The following is a 19,777-nucleotide window of genomic DNA, read 5'->3' as shown; positions in this document are numbered from 1 at the left end:
TGGATGTTAATAAAAAAAAGAGTTGTTGGAGTAGCACGTCAAAAAGACTAAAGTGGTTGAATAAAGTGGAAGTATAACAATTAAATTGCTTTTTCAACCTTTTATTTTATTAAAAAAAAACTTTAATTTTATTTAGTTTATAAACGAAAATATTTAAAATAATTTGTAAAATGTTTATTTTATAAATAATTAAAATAACATAAACGAAAATTTATCTAAAACAAACTTTAAGCTAAAGAAAAGTGTGTGTGTGTGTGGCTGCAGAAGGTTTTTTTTTGTAGACAAAATGAATATTCACAGTAAGTGAAGCGTTTAACTTTTTAGAAAATTTAATTATTGTTTAGTAAAATGGATTAAATAGTGTATTTTCTTTCTATTTGCAGTGAATGCCAATCATTTAAAATATATTAGTTTAATTACATTAACTTTACAAAATGCCATTTTGGGTTTATCCATGCGTTATGCCCGCACCAGACCGGGCGATATTTTTCTAAGTTCAACGGGTGAGTGTTATATTGTTATGTTGATAGCAAAGGGAGTAAAGTGTTGACATCAACACTTGGTGTTTGGATGAATGTATGTTTTAGACGTGCTACTTAAAAAAGTTGAATATATTTGGTTTTACTTATCAGGTGTTAAAGAGAATCTTTTGTTTGTTGCTGGAAAGGAGCAAATGGGGAATAGACCTACTGAAGTAGATGGTTTGATGTATTGAAATGTTTTTAAACTTATAATTAGATTTGGATAGATTTTGTTAAGGATTTTGAAATTCCAATTTGAATAGCGATCTTGATCTGAAACTGAAAGGAAACTTTGAACGCTTTTTCTGTATCTGTACCTGTATCTTCCCCATCATTTCTACGACTACTATATGTATATACAAATACCACTCCGGAATATTGTAGATCAAGCAGAAAATGAGAGAAGTTACATTCGATTGTTTCTTACTAACCGATAATGTAAGGTTTAAGGGGACAGACAAACAAATAATGTATAGTTCATAGAATATTAACAAATTATAATAGTATTTTCTTCTAAAACAAAAACAAAATTCTTCAGATTTCTTCTCTTTTTTAATATTATTCCTAAGATCATAAATACCCCCCAAAAACCTCAATAATAGATACCCATAAAAAATTCATCAATGCCAAAGTAAATACATACATATTTACTTTATTCGCTAAATGTTCAGCATTTATTCAAGTACATATGGTTTTTTTTCTGCAAATATTTATTTGAAACGTGTTTTTTTCAACATTTTTAGACGAATCTCTATGTACTTGATATCTTTTTATTTCTTTCAAAGAAAAATTGTACAATGCTGTTTGTTATCTACTATTTTTTTTAGCATTGATAAATTTATATGATATCTTTGGTTTTCTTTACAAGCACTTAAAGTTGAGTGTAATTTTTATACCCTACACCACTTTAGTGGGGAGGGTATATTGGGTTTGTGCTGATGTTTGTAACGCACAATAATATTGGTCCTATACCCACCTTAAAGTATACCAATCGGCTTAGAATCATTTTCTGAGTCGATTTAGCTATGTCCGTCCGTCTGTCCGTCCATGTAAACCTTGTAATCAAACTACAGGTCGCAATTTTGAAGATAATTCAATGAAATTTGGTACATGATCTTCTATTGTCCCAGGAACGAAGCCTATTGAAAATGGTTAAGATCGGTCCATTATTTCACCTAGCCCCCATACAACTGAACCCCTGAATAGGGCTTGTAAAAATTTTAATCAAACTATAGGTCGCAATTTTGAAGATAATTCAATGAAATTTGGCACATGATCTTCTATAGTACCGGAGATAAAGCCTATTGAAAATGGTTAACATCGGCCCATTATTTCACCTAGCCCCCATACAACTGAACCCCTGAATAGAACTTGTAAACATTGTAATCAAACTACAGGTCGCAATTTTGATGATAATTCAATGAAATTTGGCACATGATCTTCTATGGCACCGGAGACAAAGCCTATTGAAAGTGGATAACATCGGTCCATTATTTCAACTAGCCCCCATACAACTGAACACCTGTATAGGGCTTGTAGACCTTGTAATCAAACTACAGGTCGCAATTTTGATGATAATTCAACGAAATTTGGCACATGATCTTCTATGGTACCGGAGACAAAGCCAATTAAAAATGGTTAACATCGGTCCATTATTTCACCTAGCCCCCAACCCGACGAATAGGGCTTTTAAATTCATAATTATGTTTAATATACTCGTATCTCAACAAAAAGCTGCAAAACCAAGTGCTATACTAGCCTTGATGACTCTCATGAATTTTATAATTATAGGGTCTCATTTGACCATAGCACCTATACAAAGCCCTCTTCAAAATTTGACTTAAATGTCCACAATTTTATTCAACAATAAATGGCTTAAGTATATCTGAGGCAAGGTACAATTCAACTACAATGCTTTATTATGAAAACAAAATCACATTTCATTTTTGTAACAGGTGTAGGGTATTATATGGTCGGCCTCGCCCGACTATAATTTCTTACTTGTTTTTAATTATTTTTATACAAAATATTAATGGTTTTCAACTTTTTATACTGATGTTAACTTATATTTCTTTTTTAGAAAAATTTCGCTAAATTTTCTTTTTTATAGAAGATTTTCGTTAAATTTTCTTTTTATAGAAAATTTTTCGCTAAAATTTTTTTTTAAGAAAATTTGCTCTAAATTTAACTTTTTCTTTAAAATTTCATATTTAATATCTTAAATTTCAGCCGTTCTCATGTCCGAAGTGGTTAAACTTGTCACCTGTCTCTTTCTCGTATTCAATGAAGAGGGTAAAGATGTACAGAAGTTCCTTAAATCTCTACATAAAACTATTATCGCCAATCCCATGGATACACTTAAAGTTTGTGTACCCTCTTTGGTGTATATTGTACAAAATAATCTACTCTATGTATCGGCCTCACATTTAGATGCAGCCACCTATCAAGTGACATATCAATTGAAAATTTTAACAACCGCCATGTTTGCTGTAGTGATATTACGCAAAAAACTATTAACCACACAGTGGGGAGCTTTGGTATTACTGCTAGTTGGTGTTATACTCGTACAATTGGCTCAAACGGTAACAGAAGGTGCAGCAGCAGCAGCAGCCGCTTCCACTAGCGGACCAGAACAGAAACCTTTATTGGGTTTGCTAGCAGCTTTGGGTGCTTGTTTCCTTTCCGGTTTTGCTGGTATTTACTTTGAAAAGATTCTTAAGGGAGCCGATATCTCAGTATGGATGCGTAATGTTCAATTGTCCTTATTAAGCATACCATTTGGTACCATTACCTGTTTCGTTAGTGACTCTACTAAGATATTCGATCAAGGTTTCTTCTTCGGTTATGATTTATTCATTTGGTACTTAATATTCCTACAAGCAGGCGGTGGTTTAATTGTAGCCGTTGTGGTCAAATATGCCGATAATATTTTAAAAGGTTTTGCCACCTCCCTGGCCATTATCATCTCCTGTGTGGCTTCTATTTATATTTTCAACTTTAATTTAACTTTACAATTTACTTTTGGTGCCGCATTGGTCATTGCTTCGATATTTTTATACGGTTACGATCCTAAGAAAGCCTCCAACTCTGCAGGACCCATTAAAATTGTTACCAATTCTCATCAACCTCATCCAGATGAGGAAAAACTTTTACCTTAAATTAATTATTCTAATGTGTGTAATATGTGTTTCTAACATTTAAGCAATTTTATCTTTCTTTTTAGATTTTACAGTATTTATGAAAATAAGCCTTCATCACACTACATAATGTCTTAAGTAAATTTATAAAAAAAAATGTAATAAATCTCAAATTATTTTATGCGTACAATTTGTGGAAAAAAAAACGAAAAAAAATCCTTACAATTTTTACTGTGTACATACTGATGTTGTGTATTAAAATGCCAAGTAATAATAAAAATAAAATTTTTATTTATTCAGAAAAAAAATAGTGTTTTTGTTTTTATTATGTTTTCTGTAGAAAATTTCTTTCTAGAGCAAAAGTTAATAAATTTTCCTTAAATTTACTTTCTATAGAAAATTTTTGATATTATTTTCCTTTTTAAGGAAATATTGATAAATCTCGCAAACAAGTTTCTCAAAAATAAATTTATTTGGTTTTACTTTTTTTTGGAATTGTATTCAAAATACAATTTTTATATCAAAAATAAACTTAAAATCTACTTCGTAACACCAAAATGCTTTTGGAAAGCATCCAGTGCTCTAAATCTATGAGAAATCTTATTCTTTTCCTCTTTAGGTAATTCAGCATAAGTCAAATCATAGCCAGTAGGCTGGAATATGGGATCCCAACCAAAATCACGACTACCGCGTGGCTCGACAATACTACCCTCTGTAATGCCTTGGAATATTATAGGTTCTGAGTCTTGGCCCTCAGAAAAAGCTAAAGTACACACAGCTTTAGCGGATTTATCTGACCAACCGGCCAATAGATTGTGTAAACCTTCAGGTTGTAGTTTTTCCAAAAACCATTTGATATAGGGACCTATAATTGTATTATAAGTGGCATTTTTCAATTAGAAAACACCTATTCACCTACCGGGTAATCCCTTAAGGCTATTAAAACATAAACATGTGTCCTCCACTAATACGGGACCATCCACCTGACGTGCGGCTTCTTTGCATTTCTTAACAGCAATTTCTTCTATTTCGCCTTGCAGTTCGGGTAAATCGATTTTCTTAGATATTACCGGACGTGGAAAGTTGGGACCCAAGATGGCCACTAATTCTTCCAGTTTTTTAGCATTACCGGTAACAAATGTTATGGGTTTTGACATGGTTTTTATTAACTTTAGGAACACACTTTAAAAATAAATAGAAAACAATGACAAGAAACAGCCGGTTGGAAAAAAGAAAAATATAGAAAGAGAATTAAAGAAATTTGACATTAACACAGGGTTGTAACTTTTTTGTATTATAAAAAAATACGATAACTTAAAAACATTCATGCAAAGGAATTTTAAAAATAACGTTTCTTTGAAAAAAATCGATTATTATTAATCGATCGTTATAAAACAACGATAAATTTTCTTTTTATAAAAAACTTTTTTTTTGAAGAAAATTTTTAAAAAAATATTTTTCGATAAACCTTTTTCAAATAGAAAACGTTTTATAAATTTTATTTTTATGGAGAAAATTACCGCCAACCTTCCTTTTTATAGAGATTTTGGTTGAGAAATTTTTCGATAACCTTTCTTTTAATATAAAAAATTTTCGATAACTTTTCTTTTATAGAGAAAATTTAGACTAGACTAGACTAGACTAGACTATAGACTAGACTATAGACTAGACTATAGACTAGACTATAGACTAGACTATAGACTAGACTATAGACTAGACTATAGACTAGACTATAGACTAGACTATAGACTAGACTATAGACTAGACTACAGACTAGACTATAGACTAGACTATAGACTAGACTATAGACTAGACTATAGACTAGACTATAGACTAGACTATAGACTAGACTAGACTATAGACTAGACTAGACTAACTAGACTAGACTAGACTAGACTAGACTAGACTAGACTAGACTAGACTAGACTAGACTAGACTAGACTAGACTAGACTAGACTAGACTAGACTATAGACTAGACTAGACTATAGACTAGACTAGACTAGACTAGACTAGACTAGACTATAGACTAGACTATAGACTAGACTATAGACTAGACTATAGACTAGACTATAGACTAGACTATAGCTATAGACTAGACTATGACTATAGACTAGACTAGACTATAGACTAGACTATAGACCTAGACTATAGACTAGACTATAGACTAGACTATAGACTAGACTATAGACTAGACTATAGACTAGACTATAGACTAGACTATAGACTAGACTATAGACTAGACTATAGACTAGACTATAGACTAGACTATAGACTAGACTATAGACTAGACTATAGACTAGACTATAGACTAGACTATAGACTAGACTATAGACTAGACTATAGACTAGACTATAGACTAGACTATAGACTAGACTATAGACTAGACTATAGACTAGACTATAGACTAGACTATAGACTAGACTATAGACTAGACTATAGACTAGACTATAGACTAGACTATAGACTAGACTATAGACTAGACTATAGACTAGACTATAGACTAGACTATAGACTAGACTATAGACTAGACTATCTAGACTATAGACTAGACTATAGACTAGACTATAGACTAGACTATAGACTAGACTATAGACTAGACTATAGACTAGACTATAGACTAGACTATAGACTAGACTATAGACTAGACTATAGACTAGACTATAGACTAGACTATAGACTAGACTATAGACTAGACTATAGACTAGACTATAGACTAGACTATAGACTAGACTATAGACTAGACTATAGACTAGACTATAGACTAGACTATAGACTAGACTATAGACTAGACTATAGACTAGACTATAGACTAGACTATAGACTAGACTATAGACTAGACTATAGACTAGACTATAGACTAGACTATAGACTAGACTATAGACTAGACTATAGACTAGACTATAGACTAGACTATAGACTAGACTATAGTCTACACTATAGACTACACTGTAGACTAGACTATAGACTAGACTATAGTCTACTAGACTATAGACTAGACTATAGACTAGACTATAGACTAGACTATAGACTAGACTATAGACTAGACTATAGACTAGACTATAGACTAGACTATAGACTAGACTATAGACTAGACTATAGACTAGACTATAGACTAGACTATAGACTAGACTATAGACTAGACTATAGACTAGACTATAGACTAGACTATAGACTAGACTATAGACTAGACTATAGACTAGACTATAGACTAGACTATAGACTAGACTATAGACTAGACTATAGACTAGACTATAGACTAGACTATAGACTAGACTATAGACTAGACTATAGACTAGACTATAGACTAGACTATAGACAGACTAGACTAGACTATAGACTAGACTATAGACTAGACTATAGACTAGACTATAGACTAGACTATAGACTAGACTATAGACTAGACTATAGACTATACAATAGCCTACACTGTAGACTACACTATAGACTACACTATAGACTACCATATAGACTACACTACAGACTACCATATAGACTACACTACAGACTACACTATAGGCTACAATATAGAATACATTATAGACTACACTATAGACAACACTGTAGATTACACTATAAACTATATTCCAGACTATAGACTAGACTTTAGTCAAATGAAAAATTGACTCCACTTAGTATTTATTAACAAAATTTAAAATTTCTTTAAATCTTCTTTTAATAGAGAACATTTATCGATAACTAAAAAGAAAATAAAGTCTTCTAATAGAGACATTTTTCGATAAACTTTCTTTTTATAAAGAAAATTATCAATAACTTTTCTTTTTATAGAGAAAATTTTCGATAATTTTTCTTTTTATAGAGAAAATTTTCTATAACTTTTCTTCTTATAGAGAATATTATCAATAACTTCACTTTTTATAGAGAAAGTTTTCGATAATTTTTCTTTTTAAATAGAATGTGTTCGATAACTTTTCTTTTCATAGAGAGAATTTTTGGCAACTTTCTTTTTTTATGGAGAAAATTTTCGATAACATTTATATTTATAGTGAAAATTTTCTTTTATGTATAAGATTTTCGATAAATTTTATTTTCTTTAGAAAATTATCGATGAATTTTCATTTTAAATAAAATTTTTACTGAATATTCTTTTAATAGAATAGGAAATATTAACTAAATTTTATTTTTATAGAACAAGTTTTATGAATCTTCTATTTATAGAAAGTTTTCGATAAATTTAATTGTTTTAAAAATACATATACATACATTTCTTTAAAACCGTATTTGAATCGAAAAAGTTTATTTGTTTTCATTTTGTTATTCCCTTTTTAGTAGGGTTCTATAGTTGAAACGAAAAGTCGACTTTTCGACTTTTTGCATTTAGTTAAAAGTCGACTTATCGACCTTTCGACTTTTTCCATTTTATGAAAAGTCGATTTTTCGACTTTTCGACCTTTTTCATTTATTTAAAAGTCGACTTTTAGACTTTTCGACTTTTAGTATTTTATAAATGGTCGACTTTTCGACTTTTTCCGACTTTTTTGGACTTTTCGACTTTTCGACTTTTTCCGACTTTTTCCGACTTTTTTCGACTTTTCGACTTTTTTCGACTTTTTCCGACTTTTTTCAACTTTTCGACTTTTTCCGACTTTTCGACTTTTCGATTTTTTACGACTTTTTGACTATTTTCGACTTTTTTTCGACTATTTTTTACTTTTTTCGAGTTTTTCCGACTATTTTAGAGTTTTTGACCTCTTTTCCACTTTTTTAAAATTTTCGACTATTTTCGACTTTTCGACTATTTTCGACTTTTTCCGACTTTTTCCGACTTTTCGACTTTTTTCGACTTTCTTCGACTTTTTTCGACTTATCGACTTTTTTCGACTTTTCGACTTTTCGATTTTTTTCGACTTTCCGACTTTTCGACTTTTTTCGACTTTTATTTACAAAGTCGACTTTTCGACTTTTTTCATAGACGATAGTCGAGTTATCGACTTTTTTGGAACAAAATAGTCGACTTCGACTTTTCGACTTTTTTTCGACAAAAGTCGATTGTTCGATTATTCGAAAGTCGATTTATAGAACCCTACTTTTTAGCTATTTTTATTCGATTTGTTCTTTGACAACTCTGTCTGTTAAGAAAACGATAACTCACATAAATGACATCTCTAAATTGCAATAGAAGATGTATAGATAATGAAAGAGAGTGAAAAAAAAATTTTTTGATGTAAATAAAAACAGTAAGCAAAGCAGAAGACAAAATGCAAAAACAATTTGTATACCATTACTAAAATAACAAAGAAAAATCGGCGAAATACAAAAAAAAAAAAGATTGTGAAAAAATTTCACTACAGAACTACGACAGCAGCGATAAGCTAGTCCAGATTACAGCGGGCAAACCGAAGTAGAGTTGTGGAAGACAATCACAATAGCAAACGCACAAAAGACAAAAAACTAAGGAAAATTATACGGGGCAATGGTCATGAAGGAAAGTTGAAAATATCAAAACGCATTTATCTTTTATAAACGGTGAATCACAGCAGCCCATAACTATCTCCACAGAGTAAAAATATTAATTAAGTGGACTGTGTGGCAAGTGTTAAAATGCCTGAAAATATACGAACAACTACCCGCAGCTCATTGAATGGAGTTAATAGCAACAATGCTACCTATTCGACAATATAATAATAACTACTAAATTAATTGCTTTTTCTTTCAGGTGGGTTTCATATTCATCTTCAATTTGATAGTGGGCACTGGTGCCCTTACTTTGCCCGGTGTTTTTGCTAAAGCTGGCTGGTTTCTCTCCCTGATTATAATAATTTTATTGGCCATTATATCCTATATAACGGTGACTTTCATCATTGAAGCCATGGCCGCCGCCAATGCAGTGAAAACGTGGCAAAATTTACAGGTTCTTAAACGTAGTTACGATGTAGGCACCCTGTTCCCAATTTAAAATACACAAACGAAAACTTTTAGTTTTAAGCAAATAACACAAAATCTAATTAATTTGAAACTTTTATCATTTTCTTCCTTTAAAGTTTGATTCCCGCGAAGATTTGCCCTCAGCATCGGCTTCCGTAGATGAAGCTGATTTTGATACAGATGATCCCTCGGCCTCGTTATTACCACCCAGTCATGATGCTAGCGCACGTCTGGAACGTATGCCTCTCTATGCTCATGGCTCCACTTTGGTCTACTATAAACTAGATGACAAATTTGAATTGGGTGAAATGGCTACTTTGTTTTTCAATGATTTCGGTCGAGTATTCTTCTATCTTTGCATTTCTATTTATCTGTATGGTGATTTGAGCATTTATTCAGCTGCTGTTGCCAAAAGTTTGCGTGATTTGTTTTGGTAAGTAAATGTACTGCTTGGTTATGAAAGTGTTTTTGTATTTTTTATTTATATTATCTTCGTCATGGAGTTTGTTGTGTATACAAGTGTTTAAAAGAAATATTTTGAAAGTTGGCCTAGAAATTTTGGAAACTCCAGGGAAATGTATATAATAATAGACTAGGTCAATGATTTCATTTATAGGAGGCTTACTACTTGTGTTTGGGATATGTTTGAAAACATCATACAAAAGCATTGATTTCGTTATAGATTTAATCCTATACATTTGATGATTCAAATATCTGTGTTTACCTATGATAAATCTAAATATATGTAAAATATCCAAAAACCTAATTTGTGTACATTGGATAATATGGCTTTTAATTAGCACTTATTTACTAACTGTATAAGTGCGAAAAAAATCATTTAAAGTTAAAATACTATCAGTAGATTTCACTAAAATATGGGAATTATTTTTTGAAACTAGAAAGCAATTATTGTGAAATAGCCAATTTTAGAGGATAACAAACAAAACTAATTTTTATTAAAGAGTTTAATATCAAACTTTTTTATAATTTGCAAATGATTCTGATTAAAAATAACTTAAGTTATTATACTAATGTATTAAATTGCTTTTTAATAAATGGCAAATTATTTAAATTTACTAAAAAGATAGACCTCAGAATGTAACAAAATCCAAGATTTTAACAAATCATTTACACAAATATTATTAGTTGTTGTTGTTTTTCAACATACATCCTACCTAATCGTCAATGCTAATTTACGCACAAGGATTTTCCATATTAAATACATCTGCTATTAGTACAAGAATTTAGGCATAATTCAGGTAAACGATTTTAGATAAAGATTATTTAGTACCAAGGGATTAGGACATGTAAAATATTTATTAACCTTTCCCCATAATTACCATAATAACATTGAAACTGAACTAAAAGCGAAATAGAACTGAACTAGAACTGAACTAGAACTGAACTAGAACTGAACTAGAACTGAACTAGAACTGAACTAGAACTGAACTAGAACTGAACTAGAACTGAACTAGAACTGAACTAGAACTGAACTAGAACTGAACTAGAACTGAACTAGAACTGAACTAGAACTGAACTAGAACTGAACTAGAACTGAACTAGAACTGAACTAGAACTGAACTAGAACTGAACTAGAACTGAACAAGAACTGAACTGGAACTGAACTAGAACTGAACTAGAACTGAACTAGAACTGAACTAGAACTGAACTAGAACTGAACTAGAACTGAACTAGAACTGAACTAGAACTGAACTAGAACTGAACTAGAACTGAACTAGAACTGAACTAGAACTGAACTAGAACTGAACTAGAACTGAACTAGAACTGAACTAGAACTGAACTAGAACTGAACTAGAACTGAACTAGAACTGAACTAGAACTGAACTAGAACTGAACTAGAACTGAACTAGAACTGAACTAGAACTGAACTAGAACTGAACTAGAACTGAACTAGAACTGAACTAGAACTGAACTAGAACTGAACTAGAACTGAACTAGAACTGAACTAGAACTGAACTAGAACTGAACTAGAACTGAACTAGAACTGAACTAGAACTGAACTAGAACTGAACTAGAACTGAACTAGAACTGAACTAGAACTGAACTAGAACTGAACTATAACTGAACTAGAACTGAACTAGAACTGAACTAGAACTGAACTAGAAACTGAACTAGAACTGAACTAGAACGAACTAGAACTGAACTAGAACTGACTAGAACTGAACTAGAACTGAACTAGAACTGAACTAGAACTGAACTAGAACTGAACTAGAACTGAACTAGAACTGAACTAGAACTGAACTAGAACTGAACTAGAACTGGAACTAGAACTGAGAACTGAACTAGAACTGAACTAGAACTGAACTAGAACTGAACTAGAACTGAACTAGAACTGAACTAGAACTGAACTAGAACTGAACTAACTACTGAACTAGAACTGAACTGAACTAGAACTAACTAGAACTGAACTAGAACTGAACTAGAACTGAACTAGAACTGAACTAGAACTGAACTAGAACTGAACTAGAACTGAACTAGAACTGAACTAGAACTGAACTAGAACTGAACTAGAACTGAACTAGAACTGAACTAGAACTGAACTAGAACTGAACTAGAACTGAACTAGAACTGAACTAGAACTGAACTAGAACTGAACTAGAACTGAACTAGAACTGAACTAGAACTGAACTAGAACTGAACTAGAACTGAACTAGAACTGAACTAGAACTGAACTAGAACTGAACTAGAACTGAACTAGAACTGAACTAGAACTGAACTAGAACTGAACTAGAACTGAACTAGAACTGAACTAGAACTGAACTAGAACTGAACTAGAACTGAACTAGAACTGAACTAGAACTGAACTAGAACTGAACTAGAACTGAACTAGAACTGAACTAGAACTGAACTAGAACTGAACTAGAACTGAACTAGAACTGAACTAGAACTGAACTAGAACTGAACTAGAACTGAACTGAACTAGAACTGAACTAGAACTGAACTAGAACTAGAACTGAACTAGAACTGAACTAGAACTGAACTAGAACTGAACTAGAACTAGAACTAAACTAGAACTGAAGTAGGACTGAATAGAATGGAAGTAGAACTGAATCAGAACAGAATTGAATTAAAACTGAACCATAACTAAAATAGAACTGAAATAGGATTGAAGTAGAACAGAACTAGATCTAAACTAGTACTGAACTAGAACTGAACAAAAATGGACTAGATCTGAATTAGAACTGTACTAGAATTGAAGTTTAAGTCAATTTGTTCCCATTTAAAATTGAACTCGATTCTCTAAAGAAAGCATTTTGGATTTTAATGTGCTATTATTTATTTCCACATGTTATTACTCTTAAGAGTTCAATTACATTTAATCGCATTTAAACAAATTATTTTTAAATTATTTGTTAATAAAAATATTTCAAGGTCAAAAGACACATGTTTTTGATAAATTGGTTTTTAGGGAACATATTTATATATTGTATTTTAAGTGAACCAATCAATTGTTCTGATTTTATTAGGCAGTGCTAGAGTGATAAAAGAAATCAAATCAATGAGGCAATGAAAATGGAAACAGTAATTAAAATATGTAATTATTTTTATAAACAGAATGGAAGCGCGACGAAAAATATCTAATACATTTGATGTTCGACAACAAGCAATTAATATATTAATTAGTACTGAACTAGAAGAAAGAAAAATGTTAAAGTTTTTTATATTTCTTATGAACTCCAATTTTTAGTGATCATCAAAATCCAAACAATTTCACCGATCATGATCTCAGTATTGATGCATTAAATTTGATTGGGTCCAGTAATGACACCGACGATGCCGTACAACAATGTTGGAAAACTCATAATCTTACACGTCTTGATGTGTATCGCTTATTTCTGGTTGGATTCACTGTCATCTTTGGACCATTTGTTGCATTTAGTGTACAAAAAACAAAATATTTACAAATTATCACCGTCATCTTTAGATGGTGTGGTAAGTGTGACTAATTAAACAAAGATTTCTTCTTCATTTATTGCAATATACTTTCCATTTAATTTACAGCTTTTATATTCATGATCTCCATTGCATTGAAATTGCTTATAACAGAAGGTGCCAAAGGTCATCCCGTATCAATGAATATTTATGGTGTACCCGCTTTATTTGGTGCTTGTGTTTATTCGTTTATGTGCCATCATTCGTTGCCCAGTCTGCTGGCGCCCATACGTGATAAACTGGCCGTTCGTCGTATATTGTGTGCTGATTATATAGTGATATGTTTGTTTTACATACTGCTGGCCATGACTGGTATCTTTGCATTTGAACGTTTGCAAGATTTGTATACATTGAATTTTATACCAGACCAAACAGATGACCATAGTTTTAAGGCCGAACTCCTGGTGGTGATAGATTACTTTTTGGCTTTGTTTCCCGTGTTTACATTGTCGGCCAGTTTCCCCATTATAGCCATAACATTGCGTAATAATTTGCAAACTTTATTCTTAGATATGACACGTTTTGAGTCATATAATTTCTTTGTAAGACGCATTTCATTTCCTCTAATGGCGATAGTGCCACCATTTGCCATCACTTACTTTACGGAGAATTTAACCAGTCTAGTGGCCTTTACGGGCAGTTATGCAGGTGCCGGTATACAATATATAATACCCATTGCTTTGGTATATTATGCACGCAATACTTGTCGTGAACTGTTGGGCAGTGGTGTGGTCAATGATTACCAAAGTCCTTTTCGCAGTATATACTGGTTGGCTTTTGTTTTAATGTGGGCTTTGGGTTGCATTAGTCTGGTTACTTTGAATTTCTTTTTAGATACTAAGTCTTAAAGTTTTTTTCATTTTCTATGCTCTCTTTTAACTAATGTTAAGTAAGTCTTCCTTTATTTAAGGTTTTTTAAACCTTTTTAGAAAAAAAAGTTACAAAAAAAATGTTTTATCTTCAAAATATTTTTAAAAACTGTTCGTTCATGTGCTCAATTAAAGAAAGAATTAAAAAATTAAACCCTCCATTTGAAATTATCTCCTAAATACAAAGTACTTCCTAGAAACATTTTATTTTTTTACATAAAATGTCATTATTATTAGATTCTTAAAGTAAAACATAAAGAAAGAAACAATTTTAATAGTTTTTAAGAAGCTCAATTTTAGATTATTTTTTATACATACTTACATATTATATACATATTCTATATACTATATTTATAGATTTAGATTTAGTTTTAAAACTAAACAAAGAAAACACAAATACCTAAATTCGAACTGAAAAACTAACTGAATTATTATATGGCGTTTCTCCCAAGTGAACCAACCAATACAAAAGAATCAACCAACTATTAAAAATTTTAAAGAATTTTATTTTTTAAAGAATAAATCCTGTATATATTTTTAAATGTTGAAAATATGAAAAATAAATATATTTTAAATATAAAAAAATAAGAGAAAAACTTTTTTCGAATTATGAGGATTACGAAAGGGATTAGTGTGATACTTACGTAAAAAACATTTGAATATCCAGTAATGTTTAACTAGAACTCAACTGAACTAAACTGAAACTAAACTAGAACTGAACTAGAACTGAGCTACAACTGAATTAGAAATGAATTAGAACTGAACTAGAACTGAACTAGAACTGAACTAGAACTGAACTAGAACTGAACTAGAACTGAACTAGAACTGAACTAGAACTGAACTAGAACTGAACCAGAACTGAACTAAGAGCCGAATAAGAGCTGAAATAGAACTGAACTGGAACTGAATTAGAAATGAACCAGAATTGAACTAGTACTGAACTAGAACTGAACTAGAACAGAACTGAACTAGAACTGAACTAGAATTGAACTAGAACTGAACTAGAACTGAACTAGAACTGAACTAGAACTGAACTAGAACTGAACTAGAACTGAACTAGAACTGAAGTAGAACTGAACTAGAACTGAACTAGAACTGAACTAGAACTGAACTAGAACTGAACTAGAACTGAACTAGAACTGAACTGAACTAGAACTGAACTAGAACTGAACTAGAACTGAACTAGAACTGAACTGAACTAGAACTGAACTAGAACTGAACTAGAACTGAACTAGAACTGAACTAGAACTGAACTAGAACTGAACTAGAACTGAACTAGAACTGAACTAGAACTGAACTAGAACTGAACTAGAACTGAACTAGAACTGAACTAGAACTGAACTAGAACTGAACTAGAACTGAACTAGAACTGAACTAGAACTGAACTAGAACTGAACTAGAACTGAACTAGAACTGAACTAGAACTGAACTAGAACTGAACTAGAACTGAACTAGAACTGAACTAGAACTGAACTAGAACTGAACTAGAACTGAACTAGAACTGAACTAGAACTGAACTAGAACTGAACTAGAACTGAACTAGAACTGAACTAGAACTGAACTGGAACTGAACTAGAACTGAACTAGAACTGAACTAGAACTGAACTAGAACTGAACTAGAACTGAACTAGAATTGAACTAGAACTGAACTAGAACTGAACTATAACTGAACTAGAACTGAACTAGAACTAAACTAGAACTGAACTAGAACTGTAGTAGAACTGAACTAGAACTGAACTAGAACTGAACTAGAACTGAACTAGAACTGAACTAGAACTGAACTAGAACTGAACTAGAACTGAACTAGAACTGAACTAGAACTGAACTAGAACTGAACTAGAACTGAACTAGAACTGAACTAGAACTGAACTAGAAATGAACTAGAAATGAACTAGAACTGAACTAGAACTGAACTAGAACTGAACTAGAACTAAACTAGAACTGAAGTAGAACTGAACTAGAACTGAACTAGAACTGAACTAGAACTGAACTAGAACTGAACTATAACTGAACTAGAACTAAACTAGAACTGAACTAGAACTAAACTAGAACAGAACTAGAACTAAACTAGAACTGAAGTAGAACTGAACTGGAACTAGAACTGAACTAGAACTAAACTAGAATTGAAGTAGAACTGAACTAGAACTTAACCGAAATAGAGCTGAACAAGAATTGAACTTGAAGTATAGAAGTGAGAAAGTACTAAAGTGGAACTGAATTGAACAAGATTAACCCGAAATAGAAATAACCTAGAACTGAAACAGAAATGAATTAGAACTGAAGTGGAACTGCGCTGAACTAGAACTGAACTCGAACTTAACTAGAACTGAACTAGAATTGACATAGAACTGAACTAAAACTGAACTTGAGCTGGTCTAAAACTGAACTAGAACTGAACTAGTACAAGAATAGAACTGAACTTGAACTAGAAGTGAATAAGAACTAAACTGGAATTAAAAATGAACAGAACTGACCTAGAACTAAACCATAACCGAACCAAAACTAAAATAATGTTGAACCAGAAATGAACTAGAACTGACCTGGAACGGAACTATAAGTGAAAAAGAACTAAGCTAGAACTGAACTATAAAGTGAATAAGAACTAAAATAGAACAGACCTAGAACCGAACTATAACTGAAATAAAGCTAAACCATAACTGGAATAAAAGTGAAAAAGAACTAAACTGGAAACTCGAATTTTTCTCCATAAAATCAAATTTTCTTCGAACAATCGAACGAATTTCACCACCAAATCATTGCACAAAGCTTAAATGAAAAATAAAAACACTACATATTTTGTTATTAATGTTTGGAATTTTTACCTTAACATGGACTTAATTAAATGTTTATTTTTCTCATTTTTTCTTTAATAATTATAATAATAATATTGTTGTTTGTTGTATGTATATCAAAGTGAACATCTACAATAAATAATGCTTCCAACCATCTTTAAAATGGAAGGCAAACAATCATAAACATACACAAAGAAATAGGAAAAAAGCTAAAAAAGACATATATTCATAGAAAATAATTAAAATTAGACAAAAAAAATAGTGAAAAATATATAATGAATAGGAAAATAAACAAGAAGTCTTAAGGACGACTCTATCGTCTATGAGACAAAAGAAAAAAAAAAATAATAATAATAAAAAAAGTTATAGAAAACAATGATAGTAACGAACGACAACGTTAAATGTGTGAGTGATTGAAAAGAGAGATTGAGTGTTGAGTTTTTAGTCATCTAAAGTGATGTGTAAATTGGCAGAGGGATGTAAACCGAATTCCTTTAATGTACTGTCATTATTTTCGGTTTCCAGAGTTTTACGTGGAAAAGCACAAATCAATTTGTAGCCACATTTTGGAATATGAGAATGACATTGTGTGATATAAGAGCGCAACACTTCCAATTTTGTATCGGAAGGCCAACGTAATTGAACAACTTCATCGGCGCCTGCGGCATTGATAAGTCTTAGTTTAAGCATGGTGAGTTCGTCTTTATTCGAACCCAATTGTTCTTCATAAGATGTGCGTTCACAGGCACTTTTGGTGTCATCCTCAACGAATTCTTCAACACTGCCAAAATCACTGGCCGCATCGTCATCGCCCAACTCGGCATTACTGGCCGAACCATTCGATTTGCGTTGTTTGGCAGCTGCACCACCATTCTCTTGCATTGAGTTGCGTATGGCCAAAGCAATTTGTTCCTCTTCGGATAGTTCCATAATTTTGTTACGTTTCTTGGGATTACCCTTATTTGTATGGGAAGAACTACTGGCATTTGAGTTGCCTTCATCCTCATCGATATTGAATTTGCTACCACCAGCTTCTTCACCGTCACTGTCCAGACAAATGGCCGTTGCCGTACGTTTAGTAGAGGTTGAGGGTCCCATATCATCTTCCAACTCTTGGCTAAAGTCCTTGTGATCGATTAGAAATTGTTTTAAATCATTGAGTATGGTAGATTGTTTTGGATTTGAACTTTTCCATATCTCCTCACCGGTGCGAGGATCAATGACACATAAATACGGCAGCTTGGCACAGTGGTAGAAAGCCACAAATCGGCGACCTTCGGAAGAATCAGAATCAACCTGAAAATTTAACGAAACTAATTATAAAACTTTCCGTATTACGTAATAATAATGAAGTGCTAATATTAAACATTTCTTTAAATGATTTCATACTTTCCAAAATATAAATATTTAAAAAAATAAGAAATTATGATTTCTATTGATTTTCCAAAATAACACATTTTTCTAATATGTACTCCCAAAGTTTCATTAACCTTGGTTTTATACGATCTTTACCTACCTGCCACAATAGGAATTGTCTTTTCATCAGCTTTCGCAACGCCTTATCTGGCCAAACATCACGATTCAACAGCTGCGAATCAAAACTATCGCTCTGTACATTTACCAGCAACCACTGTTTTAGGGCTTCTGCGCGAGAACGTGCCGCCTGAAAGGTGCCAGCATATGCTATGTCAGTCGGTGGACGATATAGATCTTCCAAACGACTCTTTTTGGGCTCAGCCGCTTGAGCTGCTGTAACCATATCAGCTGCACGATTTCGTCTAGAGCTGGCACGACTGTTCGAGGCTGTTTCATATAAATTATTCAAAGCCACATAACTGCCGGAAGCCTGCAGTTGTTCTTCCATTAAAGCTCCCTCTCGGGCAAAATCCCTCAAAGGACAAACCTTCACGCGTCTACTGGCACTGCGTGCTAAACGTCCTGTAGGTGGTGGTGGTGCGGCAGCATAGAAATTATCATCTTCTGGACCAATCAATTGTTCACGTATGGGTGCTATAGGTGCGCGCACACCATCATCATCGTCGATTAGGGGCAAATTAGCCTCAGCATCTTCTGTGGCTGTGGCCACACCACCTCCTTCAAAAAATAATGCTACTGCAGCTTCAACATCATTGTTGCATGCTGCCAACAAATGCTTGGCTTCTGCTTCATTCGTTCCAGTTACTTCACAGACACTTTGCACCAATTCATCTGGCGTTTGGGACATGTTATAATCCCGTTTTAAATTAGTATTTTTAGTGTTTTCAAAATTTCTCTGTGTTGGAAAATAAAATTTTCAAATTTGTTTTACCAATAAAAAAATCTTTTTTTTGCCTTTTTCGTTTTTGCTTTACGTTTTCCGTTATTTGACAGCTGTATCGAATTTTGCTCTTAAATTGCTTTGTTGGGCTCTCTTTTTATTTGTAATGTTTGTTGTTTGCAAACTTTATGCAGGGTTGTAATATTTAGGAGTTTGTTTATGTTAAATGAAGTAAAGAAGGACGTTAAATAGTTTTACACTGAGATAAATATTTGATAAATGCAAATCGGGTAGTAATTAGCTTAGTTAGTTTTTTAGTTCGTTATTTCGTTAGTTAGTTAGTTCGTTAGTTAGTTAGTAGTT

General features: G+C 32.3%; 4 protein-coding genes across 6 annotated transcripts; 2 read left to right on the top strand and 2 right to left on the bottom strand.

The window, feature by feature from the left end:
* On the top strand, positions 1–3,968 carry LOC119614443 (UDP-N-acetylglucosamine transporter-like). The gene is made up of 3 exons (XM_037970568.1): positions 1–299; positions 384–503; positions 2,751–3,968. Exons 1-3 carry the CDS (start codon positions 287–289, stop codon positions 3,677–3,679), a joined length of 1,062 nt encoding a protein of 353 aa, XP_037826496.1. The 5' UTR covers positions 1–286; the 3' UTR covers positions 3,680–3,968.
* A 139-nt stretch (positions 3,969–4,107) lies between these two features.
* On the bottom strand, positions 4,108–4,907 carry LOC119614444 (inosine triphosphate pyrophosphatase). Its single transcript, XM_037970569.1, has 2 exons — positions 4,578–4,907; positions 4,108–4,523 (listed from the first exon to the last, which is right to left on the bottom strand). Exons 1-2 carry the CDS (start codon positions 4,813–4,815, stop codon positions 4,198–4,200), a joined length of 564 nt encoding a protein of 187 aa, XP_037826497.1. The 5' UTR covers positions 4,816–4,907; the 3' UTR covers positions 4,108–4,197.
* A 3,937-nt stretch (positions 4,908–8,844) lies between these two features.
* Positions 8,845–14,519, top strand: LOC119614442 (transmembrane protein 104 homolog). Of its 3 annotated transcripts, none has more exons than XM_037970565.1 (5): positions 8,845–9,263; positions 9,334–9,528; positions 9,659–9,975; positions 13,252–13,496; positions 13,566–14,519. In XM_037970565.1, the coding sequence occupies exons 1-5, from the start codon at positions 9,219–9,221 to the stop codon at positions 14,342–14,344; spliced, it is 1,581 nt and encodes a 526-aa protein (XP_037826493.1). In that variant the 5' UTR covers positions 8,845–9,218; the 3' UTR covers positions 14,345–14,519. The 3 variants fall into 3 exon arrangements, with proteins under 3 accessions (XP_037826493.1, XP_037826492.1, XP_037826494.1); XM_037970564.1 differs by having other exon boundaries at positions 8,846–9,263; positions 9,334–9,549; XM_037970566.1 differs by having other exon boundaries at positions 8,848–9,102; positions 9,334–9,549.
* A 2,675-nt stretch (positions 14,520–17,194) lies between these two features.
* On the bottom strand, positions 17,195–19,543 carry LOC119614445 (UBX domain-containing protein 7). The gene is made up of 2 exons (XM_037970570.1): positions 18,674–19,543; positions 17,195–18,453 (listed from the first exon to the last, which is right to left on the bottom strand). The coding sequence occupies exons 1-2, from the start codon at positions 19,379–19,381 to the stop codon at positions 17,599–17,601; spliced, it is 1,563 nt and encodes a 520-aa protein (XP_037826498.1). The 5' UTR covers positions 19,382–19,543; the 3' UTR covers positions 17,195–17,598.
* Positions 19,544–19,777: the final 234 nt, after the last annotated feature.

Source organism: Lucilia sericata, unplaced genomic scaffold, assembly GCF_015586225.1.
Source record: "Lucilia sericata isolate MDLA Ls3-8-SP2 unplaced genomic scaffold, ASM1558622v1 Contig002900F_arrow, whole genome shotgun sequence".
Lineage (NCBI taxonomy): Eukaryota > Metazoa > Arthropoda > Insecta > Diptera > Calliphoridae > Lucilia > Lucilia sericata.
This window is presented reverse-complemented; position numbering and strand designations above follow the sequence as displayed.